The sequence below is a fragment of the Phodopus roborovskii genome, unplaced genomic scaffold (genome assembly GCF_943737965.1).
Source record: "Phodopus roborovskii unplaced genomic scaffold, PHOROB, whole genome shotgun sequence".
Classification (NCBI taxonomy): domain Eukaryota; kingdom Metazoa; phylum Chordata; class Mammalia; order Rodentia; family Cricetidae; genus Phodopus; species Phodopus roborovskii.
This window is the reverse complement of record NW_026126460.1, coordinates 10,539,894-10,554,459: the sequence shown is the minus strand read 5'-3', so window position 1 is coordinate 10,554,459 and position 14,566 is coordinate 10,539,894. Positions and strand designations below refer to the sequence as shown.

The window sequence follows — 14,566 nt, the reverse complement described above, 5'->3', positions numbered from 1 at the left end:
CTTCACTGCCTTAGTAGTTTTCCAAAGCTTTGAATAAATAAATAAATATATATATATATACATATACATACATACATATATATATATATATATATTCACACACACACACACACACATATTTTCCAAGCTTTCAAAGTTAATATAAATTATCCTGGCTGTCATCAACAGAATGTTTTTCAATGCCAATTTAGTGCAAGGGTGTCCAAATGAATAAAAATTATTTTAAATGTTTGGCCAAAGGGAAAAAAAAGTGTCAAATCTTTATTGAATAGAACCTGTAGTCAAAGAATTAATGTTTCACAATTGCCAAAGGTTCAACAAGTCCAGTTATGTAATGAAACAATTTATCAATCGTAAGAGAAAGATAAAGAGACTTCATTTCTTTTCTGCCTCATGTTTATGACCAGCATTAAAAAAACATATATATATATATATATTTTTTTTTTATTTTTTTTTTTTTTTGGAAAAGGGTAGAGGGGTTAAAAAAAATCACAATGAAAAAACTTTTTAACTATGAAATCAATTGGTTTCTGTTAGATAAACAAGACAAATGCCACCACACAACCACACAGAATTTTTACATATTATACAGTTATCTTAGATATCATCTAAGATAAAAACAGTTCAGCATTTACAAGATCAGAACATCATTATAAACTGTTTTACCTATGAAACAGTTATAGCTTAGACCCTGAAGAGAAACTTGAGACAATTCTAAAGGAACAACCCTGGTCAGAAAACAGTAACTACTACAACCACAAATACTTGTGTCAAAATATATACAATGGTTCATAAAACTCTTCTAACAAATATGAAACACATTACCCTAATACCAAAATGACACAAAGACACCACAAGAAAGTCACAGACCAACACTCCTTACAAATATATATGTAAAAATCCTCAAAAAAATTAACAAAATCCAGCAACAGTAAAAGAAAACTAACTGTATGCCATGACCATATAAGATCTATCCCAGGAATAGGTTAGGATAATAAGGTTAGGATAACATCCAAAAATCAGTCTGCACTACATACTGACCCACATCTAACCAAAACTCATATTCTGAATGTATAACCCCTAATATGACTGAATTTAGATACAATTTAAGGAAGTAATTAGTATTACATGATGCCAAAAGGGTGAAGTTCTAATATAGCCATTGATTATTGACATTATAAGAGGAAGAGAGATTACTCTCTCCCACAAGGCAAGACACGTTAAGAAGACAGCCAAATACAAGCTAGGAGAGTAGATAAATCAGCTAGTATCTTGCTCTTGAACTTCCTAGCCTTCAGTAAGAAAAAAAAAAATTCAACTTGCTTAAGTCATCTAGTACTACCATGTTTTATTATAACAGCCTAAACTAATACATTTATATAACAAATATACACACAAAAAAACATGTGACAAATCCTGCATTCTTTCATAATGAAACACTAAATGCACTAGGAAATAAACTAGGAACAGAAGATCATTTCCTAAACCTAACAAGGTCTTCTATATAAAAATCACACTATGTATCATATTTAATATTGACAGAATGAAAGCTTTCTCCCTAAGATCATGAGAGAGAAGGATATCTATTCTTACTACTTCTACTAGATAACTACTAGAGAGAGGTTCAAGGAAAGGAGTATCTAGATTACAAAACTAGTGCAATGACTCTCTGTACATGGAAGGATCATACAAAGTCATAAGGACTCACTCGCAAAAAACTTGAGAGCTAGTTAAGTTCTACAAGATTGCATGATGTAAGATAAATATTTTAAAAGCCATTATAGTTCTATATACTAGAGATAAACAAAAGTGAATTTAACAATAGTATCAAAAATACTAATGAATAAATTTAACATAACAGTACAAAACTTGTATACTGAAAAGCCCAAGACTAGGTTGAAAGATTTGTAAGAAGCTTTCGATAACAGAAATACATACTCCCTGTATATACATTGGAAGACTTAGTGCTAAAGTGGACATTCCACAAATTCAGCTGCAGATTCAACACAATCCCTATCAGAATCTGCCTGCCTTTCTGAAGTAACCCAATCTTAGGTAAAAAATTAAGAATGAAGAAAGCCTGTGACATTTAGTGATATGATGAAATAAGGACATGTTGATATCATTTGTGTCCCAAAAAAGATAGAAAACCTAGACAACCTAATAATGGAAAGCTTTCAATCTTATAAAAGTTAGAGCTGCTCAAAGGACGTTTGAAATGTGATCAAAAGAGGTCATATATACTACAAGATGAGATATTGAATGTTCTTCAGGCCCATGAACTGAAAGGTGGATCTTCAGAACTGGATCTAAAACTGGAGGCTTTAGGTCACTGATAGCATGCCTCCAGTGAACATTATGGGAGTCTGTTGTTTTGTCTATTTTTTTCACATTCCAGACATTAAGACAACTTGTGTTACTACACTCCATGACAAGTTGTGTTGTGTCACCACAAACCCACAATAATAGAACCTATCAATTACAGACTAAAGTGTCTCCAAACTCACAAACAAAACAAACTTCAAGAAGTTATCTCCAGGATTTTGTTTTGGTACAGAAAGATGACAAACATCTCCCAGTCATCATTATCAAACTGCTAAAAATAAGAGAATTTTAAAGATAGTAACAGAAAAGCATCAAATCACCTAAAAGGTAATTCCTACTAGGCTAAAAGAAAATTTGTCAGCAGAAACTGTGTAAGGTGAAAAATATTCAAAGTCCTGAAAGAAAAAAAAAAAAAACCAGCAAAGCTATCCTTCAGAATTGTAGGAAAAATAGTCATTACAAAACACAAAAAGTGAAGTAATTCTCCACAATCAGTTCATCCATCCCTAAAAATGTGTTAGAGTTCTATACTAAAAGCAAAGACAACTAACTACCATCATAAAATACGCAAATACAAAACTCAACAGTTGTTCAGATACACAAGGAAGAATCATATACAGAAGACCATCAAATCACAAAGATGAGTAAGGAAAAACATACCAAAAAAATTAGAAAAAAAAAACATTAAAAATATAACAAGAGTGTATCATTACCTATCAATAAGCTTGAATATAAACATTAAATTCTCAAAATAAAGGATGTAGACTGGTTCAATAGGGTTAAAAAAAAGACTCAATGATATGCTGCTCTAAGAAACTTATTTAATCAGTAAAGTAACATTTGCTAGAGGTGAGGAACAGAAAAAAAAGACACACCATGTAAAGAAAACCAAGCACGAGTACCCACATATGTATCAGTATAAATAGACTTAGAGTGAGTAACTGGGGAAATGAGACATAACGACAAAAGAATCAACTCAATAAAAGGAAATAACGTGTGTGTGTGTGTGTGTGTGTGTGTGTGTGTGTGTGTGTGTGTGTGTAAAATACATAACACCACATATCAACAACTTAAATTATATATATATATATAATTATATCTAAATACTAGATCTAAAAGGAGATTCTAGTACAGTAGTAACAACTCAAAATCATACTTCCATCATTAGAAAGACCACCTACACAAAAATTAGAAAGAATCTGATTTTCACATGTAAACTGTTTATATATTATAGACCAAAGGGTCCAGGCAGACATTTACAGAATATTTCATCCAAAACCTACAGAATAAGCATTATACTTATCAGCATGTGGAACTTTATCAACAAATTAACAAAAATAAAATCAGCACATGTATCTTTGATCAGAATTGAAGAAAACTGGCAGTAAAGCGTATCTTTAGAAACTGCACAAGTACATGGAAATTAAGCATGTTCTTAAATGAATAGTGGGTCAAGGAGAAATCAAAAGAAAAATTTTAAATGTCTTAAACTGAAATTAAAATAATACCACTGAAACAAACAAAAGCCTATAGAATAAAACAAAAGCAATACAGATGCATTGCAGCCTACTTTAAAAAATGTTTAAAACAAATACCACCACAAATAATCTAAAAGAACCAAGAACATACCAAACTCATAGCAGTAAGAGGAAATAAACAGCAAACAGCAGAAATAGACTAAAGCTTGCCTACATACACGTTTTTTAAAAAAGGGCTAGAAGTGTAGCTCAGTGGTATAGCATGTGTGCACAAATGCCAGCATGAAAAAGATGAGGGAAGACAGGTGATCCAAATAAAAGCAGTGATGAAAAGGAAAACATTACAACCAATTAATACAAGTGATCATTAGGGACTATGATGAACAATGTATGCTACTTGATTAGAAAATCTACAAGAAATGTGTTTCTAAGACTTTGAAGATTCCCCCATGGAAGGCCTCACTCACCCTCCCTGGGGGAATAAAAACGGGATGGGATAGGGAGCTGGTGGGGGGCAGGAGAGGAGGAGAGGGGGAGGGAACTAGGATTGACATGTAAAACAAGCTTGCTTCTAATTTAAATGTTAAAAAGGGGGAAAAAAGAAATGTGTTTCTATATACACATAACCTACCAAAATTGAACCATGACAACATACAAAAATCAACAAACTGTTAACAAGTAACCAGACTAAATCAGTAAAATGTGTCACAAGAAATAAAAGCCCAGGACCTGATAAATTTTACTAAATCTTTACAGAAGGACACTGCTGATTAAACACAGATTAAAAAATTCTCAACAAAATGCTAATGAATCAAATTCAACAACATAAAGATTATACACCACAACCAAGTGGGGTTTACTCAGGAAGACAAGAATGATTCAAAGTATACAAATCTACAAACATTTCTAATGATGGATAAAACTGCATGATCATCTAGTATATATCTAATTATACTTTTTCTGAATTAACATTAAACAGTCCTTCATGATAAAAAAAATTTAATTGGGTATAAAAGTAACACAGTTTAGCATAACAGGTACTGTACATGACTATCCACAATTTATAACATACTCAATGGAGGAAAGCTAAACTCCACTTTCTCTGAAAGCAGTAATAAGACAAAGACATTCACACTGACTGATCATATTCAGTATCAGATTAAAAGCCTTAGAGCATCACAATAGGAGAAATAAAGGGCATCAAATTATTCATTTGTAGATGGCAATCTTTAAAAAAAATATTCACAAGTGCATAGGTGTTTTGCCTCCATGTATGTATGCAAAACACATGCATGCCTGGTACACATGGAGATCAGAAAAGAGTGTCAGACTCCCTGAAACTATAGTGACAGCCATGCACTGGGAACCAAACCAGGTCCTCCAAAAGAGCAGCAATCACTCAACTGCTGAGCCCCAGATGACATAATTTTACTAGGAAAAAAAAAAAAAAAAAAAACTAGACTGCTTTAAAAATATTTTTAAAACTGAAAAATAAATTCAAGGCATAGGATATAAAAACATACAAAAAGCATCTGTTCTACATATTGTCTAAATTTTACCAGGAAAGCTACCAATAATAACATTAATAATACTACCACCTCAGGATAAATTATGAACCAGATATAAATGATGTCTAAAATATGAAAAGAATGAAATTAAGAAGGATACACATAACAAATAAACCACAAACAAGAAGATAGCTCATGTTCATAGATTAGAAGAATATAGTTAAAGTACCCATAATAATCTAAAGATTCAATTGCAATTCGTATCAGAATATCAATGACCTTCACAGAAGCAAAAAAGGAAAAAGCAACCATATAAATTTAGGTTCTAACTTCATATTGGACCTAAAATAATCTTAAAAGCTGTAACAGTCTTGAGTAAAATGAATAAAGGTGGAGCCATTATAATAGCAACTTCAAAACACAATACAAAAGTATAGTATGATATGGGGAGGTGGAGCACTGAAGAAACTTAACAGAAAACAAAGGAATAATTTACCCATCTAGATCTAACTATAAGGGCAACTGACCAGTGAGGGTGTAGAAGGCACCAACTAAAGTAAACTCTCTTCAGTAAATGGTACTGGAAAGCTTCAACATCTATATATATATAAAGAGAGAAGAGTAAGTCTAGTATGGTGGCTCAAACCTTTAATCCAAGCACTCAGGAGGCAGAGGCAGGTGGACCACTCTGAGTGGAAGGTCTACATAGAGACTTGCAGGACAGCTAGAGCTACATAGTGAGGCCCTGTCTCATTAAAAATGATGAATTAAATATTGGAGAATAAAACTAGACTTCAACCTCTTACTACATACAAAAATCAATGCAATATATCACACTATCTGGTGGTCTGAATGAGAACAACCTCCGTACACTCCCATGCTCGGGTGCTTGGTGCCAGGAACTGTCTGAGAAAGATTAGAAGGATTAGCCACAGACAGGAGGGAAGGCCTAGGACCTACCCCAAATGACTTGACAGATTTTGATGATCCCTCCTGGAAGGCCTCACCCTCCTTGGGGAGTGCATGGGGAATGGGAGGGGAGGGGTGGTGGTAGAGCATGGAAGGAGGGAGAGGGAACTAGGGTAGAACTGTAAAATTAAGAAAAAATAATAATAATAAAAAAGAGAGAAAAAAAGAATTAGCGACAAAAAAAAAAAAAAAAAAAAAAGGACAGGTGACAGTTGTACACACCTATAATCCCAGCACTCAAGAGGCAGAACTCTGAGATCGAGGATAGCCTGATCTACAGAGCTAGTTCCAGGACAGCCAGGACTATACATATAGATCCTGCCTCAAAAAAGCAAAACAAAACAAAAAAGGATTAGAAGGGGTGGCCTTGTAGGAAGAAGGTTTGGCCTTGTTGGAGGAGGGATAGCCTTGTTGGAAGAGATATGTCACTGGGGATGGGCAATGAGGGTTCAAAAGTCCATGCCAGGCTCGGTCTCTCTGTCTGCTACCTGTGCCTCAGGAGGTAAAGCTCTCAGCTACTTCTCCAGCACTATGGCTGCCTGCTATCACACTCCCCACCATGATGATGGTGGAATAGCTCTCTAAAATAAGCAAGCCTCCAATTAAATGCTTTCTTTTTTAAGAGTTGCCTTGGTTATGGTGTGTCTTCCTAGCAATGGAACTGTAACTAAGACACACTAGTATGTGTAAGACCCAAAACTATGAAACTACTAGAAGAAAACATTAAAAGGCATGAAGTGCACATATGGGAGTCAGAGGACAACCTCAGGTGCCAGTTCTTTCCTTCTACCTTGTTTTAAACAGGGTCTCTGCCTGTTAGTTTTCACTGTCACACATCATTCTCTGTCCCTGACTCTTATCTTGGCAGAGAAGCACTGAGTGCAGAAGCACATTGCCATGGCTTGCTTTACAGGGGCCTAGAAATTCAAACTCAAAGGTTCTTAAGTTTGTATGGCATGTTTTTTTACCCATCAAGCTACTTACCAGCAAAGAATTCTTACTTTAGTATTGGTTTCTGGTGATGGAGGTAGTGGTGGTGGTTTTCTGAGACATGATCTCATGTATCTTTGCCTAGCCTCAAACTTGTTATGTAGCTAAGGCTAGCCTTCAACGCCTGATACTCTTGCTTTTACACTTCCTGAATGCTGAGAAGGCATGGGCCACCCAAAGGATTCATTCCAGAATACATAAGGGACTCAAACAACTCAACAGCAAAATATAATTTGTTTTTAAAATGGGCAAACAACCTGTGTAAAGACATATTTAAAAGGATATACAAACAGCAAACCAATATATACAAAAGTTTGATATCACTAATCATCAAGCTATCTTTTCAACCCTGTAAGAAGTGCTACTAACAGATTTTAAAATGGCAAGTTCTGATGGGATGTGGCAAAGAGGGAGCACTACTATAAGACTGTTAAACATAAAACCATTACAGAAAACAGGACAGAACCTCTTATAATGGAAAATCCCACTGCTGATGCATATCTAAAGGAAATACAATCCATATGCCAGGACAACATGTGTATTCTTCTGTTTACTACAGAATACTCATGACAGCCAAAAAGGTAATCACTCCAGGTGTCCACAGACGGATGAGTGGACAGAGTGGTCACCCAAGCTTGAGAAAGGCAGAGGGATGGAAAGAGGATAGTTAATGTGTATGGGAAGATGGGTGCAATAACTTCTAATGTTCTACAGAACAGGAATATTAACTATGAGTTACAGCAATTAACTGTGTGTTTCAAAAGAGCAGAGCGCATGCTCCCAGCACAAAGAAATAAATGTTTGAGACGGCAGGCCAATTATCATGATCTGATCATTGCACACTGTATACCTGTGCCTAAGTATCACACAGTTATCTCATAAACACATACAATTACTGTATGCCAGTTTAAGATGTGTTTTTTAAAGAGACTGTGGTACTAACATTATGTTGCACATATAGAATAGAACAGAACTGAGAACAAGGAAATAAACTCTTACAATTTTAAAAGTGGATTTTCAACAGACGTTGGTAACTGAATAGGAAAGTCTAGTCTTTTCAACAGAGTGTAGTTGATTACTGGATTTCACAAGGAAAAGAATGAAACTGGAGTCCATCTCTCATCTATACAAAAATTAATTCAAATTGCACAGAAGACCTAATTATAAGAGCAACTATGAAACTCTTAGAGGAAAATACAGGCATAAGTCTTCATGATGTTGGACTGGGCAATCCTTCATCAAACATAAGACAAAGAAAGGTGCAGTGGTACATACCCACAACCTCAGTGCTCAGGAGGTGGAAGAGGAAGATCCCTCAAGCTTGAGGCCATCCTGAACTGCACAGTAAGAACATAAACGAATTTAAAACTTTTCTTTTGAGACAGGTCTCCCTATGTAGTCCAAGCTGGCCTGCTTGCAATGTTCCTGCTTTCACCTCCTAAATTGTGGGATTTCAGGCAAACATTACCACACCTAGCAAAATTTAAAATGTTTATACATCAAAGCATACTATCAACAGCCACAGAATAGGACAAAGCATTACAATCATATTAATTCATAAAGGTCTGCTAGCAACAAAGGCTTAAAACTCATCAATAAAAAAGACAAACCAACTAAAACATGGACATAGGATCTGAATAGGCATTTGTCTCTAAAGAATGTGTACAAAACAAACAGCTGATAAGCACATGAAAACACGCTCAATGACATTGGCAAATGCAAATCAAAGTCACAACGAGATATCACTTCACATCCACAAAATGGCAGTAATTAAGAAAAAAAAAAATAGGTGCTGGCAAGGATGAGGAGAAACTGGAACCCTCATGCATTGCTGGAGGTAACATAAAATAGTAGAGCCACTTTGGAAAACAGTGAGGCAGTTCCTCAAAAAAAAAAAAAGGTTATCATATGACCCAACAATTCCACTCCTATATATATACCCAAGAGAACTGAAAATGTATGCTCACACAAAAAAATTATACACAAATATCCATAGCAGCAATATTCATGGTAGCCAAAAAAAAAGTAAAAACAACCTAAGCATCCATCAATTGTTGAACAAATAAAAAAAATGTGGTATTACTTTTATAATGGAATATTATTCAGCCATAATGAGAGTAATACATGCAATAATATGAATGAACCTTGAATATATTATGCTAAGTGGAAAATAAGACTCAAAGGTCACACAGCATATGCTTTCATCTGAGGGAACTATCCAGGATAGTTAAATCTTTTGAAACAGAAAGTAGATTAGTAGTTGCCAGAGGTTAGAGATCCAATAGAGTACAGAATGTCTATTCAGTGGGTATGTGGTTTCCTTTTAAAGATGAAAATTAAACAATATATCATTTTGTGCATACACTAAAGATCTCTGAATTCTCTGAATTTCATTTTAAAGTGGGGAAGTTTATAATGAAAGAATTACATTGCAACAAAATAAATATGAAAGAATCCCCATACCAACTGTTCTACTCATCAGCATCCAGAATGGTCCTTCTAAAATATGAGTTCAATAATACAGTCACCCTTTTCATAGTGCTATGATGGCCACCCACCTCACTGGCATAAAAGTCAGTGTTCTCACCTTAACCTACAAGGACATTTGTATGTTTTCTGAGACAGGGTTTCACTGTATAGCTATGGCTGTCCTAGCACTTTGTAAATCAGGCTAATCTTGAACTCACAGAGATCAGTCTGCCTCCACCTCTCTGTGCTGGAATTAAAGGCAGGCCTCTCAACACCCACCTAACCTACTGGGCTTTACAGAGTCTATTACCCTTCCTTTTTCACCTACCACTTTGCACTTTATCACACAACTTTCACTGCAGTCATACTGGCCTCTTGACTTCTGGTTAGCGTAATATTCTTCCCCTTCAGGGCATTTTCTCTGCCTAGAACTCTTCCTCCATATATATATGCAAACCTGGCACTGATGTGCTTTTAAATGCCAATTCAAATGTCACTTTTTTTTAAAACCCTTACCTGGCCATTCTACTTAAACAGCATTCTCTCGTTTATTGTCCTTTCCTCATAAAACTAATCATAATTTGACATATGTATTAAAATTATTAGTTATTTTCTGTCTTACTAAACTATACTGCAAACTCCATGAAAAAAAATTGGTTTTGTTCATACTCAAGCAATATTTGCAAAGCAGCAAATTCTCAATGAAATCCATTCAGTGAATAAATAAGCCAATTTAATAAAATGTAAAAGAGAAACTCATATCTAAGATGCTAAGTGTTGTTATTGGGTCAGTGGGTACCTCTCACCTGTTCCAGGTTAGGATACTGCACACGGCAATAGCTGCAATACCCTTGTCTTTTCTGCATCTTAACTAGTCAGTCAGGAGGCTACTGGCCTCAAATGGTCAAACTACAAAGGAAAAAAAAGAAGCATTAAAATTAATAATGATGGCTGGGCGGTGGTGTTGCACGCCTTTAATCCCAGCACTTAGGAGACAGGCAGATCTCTGTGAGTTCGAGGCCATCCTGGTCTATAAGAGGTAGTTCCAGGACAGCCTCCAAAATCACTGAGAAACCCTGTCTTGAAAAACCAAAAAAAAAAATAAATAAATAAATAAATAAATAAATAATAATAATAATAAATAAAAATAAAAATGAATAATAAACAGTAATTCCTTATTACTATTAGGAAAATAGCTCAAAATTATTTCTGTTCATTTTTTTGAGGCAGGATTTTACTATATAGCTTAAGCTGACCTAGAATTCACTATGTAATCCAAAACTAGCCGGGAAATCACAATCCTTCTGCCTCAACTTCCTTAGTACGGGACTAATAAGCATGCACCATCATGCCTAACTTCCACCAGTGCCGTTTCTATGGATGAGGAGAATATTACAAAGCAGACATAAGCTCCTGAGTCAACAGATGGATGCATCACTAGAAAAAGCAATTTGCTGCAGTTATCTGAAGATACTGAAGGATCTTAGCGGTTTTCTATAGCTCTGAGTTACTAGAAAATAATTCCAGATGAAATAACACAGCACTAGATTTCTAAAGACCACACCACTATAATATACTTAATAAACCCTTCTGAAACACCATTTCCCTGAGTTCTTATAACAAAAAATCCAGAATTTGTGCTATCAGAGAGAACATCTAACTGAGTAAAAACGTCATGCAGCAGTTTATGTTCATCAGTTTATCAGAGTTGCTAAAAATATAACAACTAAAGTGGCCTTTTAATCACTAAACTTTTCTAAATATATAAACCACGTACATATAGAGAATTTTTATTACTAGTATTTTTGTGATTTCCTGACCAATAAATGGTTTACTAGTTTTTAACCCAGCTAAAACTACAAGCCTTCCCACCTTACTCTGAGGCAGAACCCACTATGTCTAGGCTAAGCAACATATCCCTCCAGAGAGAATGGGCTCCAAAAGGTCAGTTCAAGCACTGGGGATAAATCCTGGTCCCACTGCCAGTGGCCCCACAGACTGCCCAAGCCACACCTTATTCATTTTTGATCTTAGACAAAATATTTGTTCTTTGTGATTTAGTTTGCACCAGTGTAGAGCACAAAGATAAGAAGTTTTTTAGAGTTAAAAATGGAATATTTATATATGTACATGAGAGATTTTAAAGATTTCAGAAAAAAAAAAAACTATAAGCCTTCCATAATATATCAAAGTTCAAAAATCAAGCTAAATGGTAAAATCATTCCCCAAATTATGAAGCAGTAGAAATGAGTTAGAGCCTAGGACTCAGAGTTTTTGAAGATTCTCCACACTATTTAAGAAGGGGGCTTATGAGTAAGTCTTACACTATAAGGTAACAGTGCATCCCTTCTGTACTTATGTTTTGCTTCCAAATGAAACCCCTTGCTGCTTTGCAAAAATAAAATAACAAGGTATTCCTCTCTTGAAGCCCTTTCTACCCACAGGAGTTCTTTCTTACTTTTCTAAATAAATCTACATTTACTCTGCTAAAAGAGACATTGATACCCTAGATAATCTTGATACACAGCCAATTAATTCGTTGCAAAACACACACACACACACACACACAGTTTCAGCTATATATACATAGTTGCAGCTATTTTAATAAATTCAATGCAGTGTACTCGGTTTGTTACAACTGAAAACAGAATTGCAAATAAGTTTTTTTAAGTTTAATTCTAATTATTTACACATTTGTCTGCTGAAAAATAAAACAGAATCATTCAATGTGCTGTATTTAAAGGGAGAAGGTGGAAACAGTCTTAATGTATTGCCCAGGCTACCTTAGCATTTCAAGCACTGAAATTAGAGGCTTGTGCCACCAAACCTGGCTCTGTGACATTAGTACTCCTGAGTAAGAATATTCCACAATGTAAAACCAACGGTTGAAAATAAAATTACAGCCTTAAAACTAGTGAGAATGCAAAAGCTTTATCAAGTCAACATTCCTCATAATATTCACTTACCTATTACTCTGTACTGAGAACCTTTGTTTTTCTGACTTCTCACACTTACAGGAAAAATAAATCAATTAAACCAGCATCTGAAATAACAGATGTGAAATTTTAAAACTGGATCTTTCTCCCCATTAATTCACCTCATTTATTAATTGAAAACTATAGACCAAGACAAAGCTCATGGCTATATTTGTAGATAAACAATCTTGAGGCTAAGCAAATTCTAGAACATAAAACTAAACTTTGAAAATTATAAAGTAACAAATGTTTTAACCACTTCTTAAATATCTAATTAAAACATTCATTAAATAAAAGCAAAATATGTATAACATCACATAACAAAATTAAAAGCTTGCAGCCTTTAATCCCTAAGGCTCGATCACCTGCTGTTTCCATCACCTTTCATGCCACAGTGATTTATAAATCAGAAGCATGTGCTGACATTTTTTTAAATTTAACATTCCAGGACCTCACCTAAAATTTACCAAATCTAATCCCTCCGAAGTAGGAAGACAACACACACATATTAAAATATGATACACATATAAATACACAATTAAAATATTCAAGCTAATTCTAAGTTGACCCAAGAACATCAGCTCATTTTTATGAACTAATAAAATTTTAATTATTAAAAGGATCATTTATCCAAATTATTTATCTAGAATTATATTGCTTTGCATGAGTCAATAGGTCTTTTTATATAGATTTTGAATTCTAATAGATCTGGTTGATTTGAAAGTAACTAGTAGATTACCTTGAGCAGAGAAGCACAAGTATCTCATCAGCTGCATCCGTCTAGACAAGCGTCTGTAAATTAAAATAAAACCACTCTTTAGACAGAAAGTCTCACATTTATAATGGACCAATCAAGCACACTCTAGTCATACTGGCACGTAAAAAATAACACAGTTATTTCTAGTAACAGAAGAAAGTATTAAATTTTGAACACAAAGCTCTTTACACCTCCCCAAAAGGTGGAGCAGTTACTGTGGCCCCACCAAGCCCCCACCCACTTGGCTTTCTGGGCTCCAAGCGCAATAGCTGCTGTAAAAGGAGGTTAGGCACCCCTGCGCCTTCAGCAAGTTACGGGGAAACAAAAATTGCCCAAAGCCCAAATAAGTTTCTGGTAAAATTCTGAAAGAAAAACACACACGTGAAACTAAGTTTGGGCCCAGTACCCAATATTCTCAGCTACCTTACTAGTTTTAATTAAAAAAAAATAAAATAAAATTGTCACTTCTTATCATCCATCTGTCCCAGTGGACAATTAAATGGAATGGTCGGGATTTTTAATTCCTTGTAATTATGGGTCAAGTGTTAACCTGTACCCAGGACCACTTGTAAAGAAAAATTCCAACCCTTAGTTTCAAAAGAACCGACAAGACCGTTTCTTACTCAATGTATACGCTGTCGGGCACCTGCCAGTGCACAACTCTGCGCTAGGAGCTTTAGGAGAGAAACACAAGCCCTCCTGCCACCGAGGAGGGTAGAATGGAACTGGAAAATCAATGCAGAAGTGTGAAGCGGCAGCGTCTGGGAACTGCCTAAGGAAAACTAGTAAGCCTAAAGCACAGTAAAGCTGGGTGCCAGAGCACTTGCCTAGCACGCAAGAGGCTTGGACTGGATCCACGGAACACAAATGTGATAATGGCTTTAATTATCAAGATCAACTCAGAAAGCTAGTGCTTAAGGATATAAAGGTAGACATCGTCTTTTACCCAAATTTTGGGAGTAAAATTTACTTAGAATAAGGTTAGGAAAAAATAGTTCAAGAAGCAAACTAACATAGGTATAAAAACAAAAAGATGTCAAGTACATTTGGCGACAGAAAATTAGTTAAGTTCTGCTGAATCAAAGGTTTGATTTG

The 14,566-nt window shown here is 35.1% G+C and overlaps 1 protein-coding gene across 1 annotated transcript in view; it reads right to left on the bottom strand.

The window, feature by feature from the left end:
• Zdbf2 (zinc finger DBF-type containing 2) overlaps nt 1-12,784 on the bottom strand; it is a 33,320-nt gene extending 20,536 nt beyond the window's left edge. Inside the window, exons 1-2 of the mRNA XM_051190342.1 lie at nt 12,706-12,784; nt 10,546-10,648 (exon numbers count right to left, since the gene is read on the bottom strand). Of these exons, the coding sequence (XP_051046299.1) occupies nt 10,546-10,605 (60 nt within the window). The 5' untranslated portion in view covers nt 10,606-10,648; nt 12,706-12,784. The remainder of the gene's footprint in view (nt 1-10,545; nt 10,649-12,705) is intronic.
• Nucleotides 12,785-14,566: the final 1,782 nt, after the last annotated feature.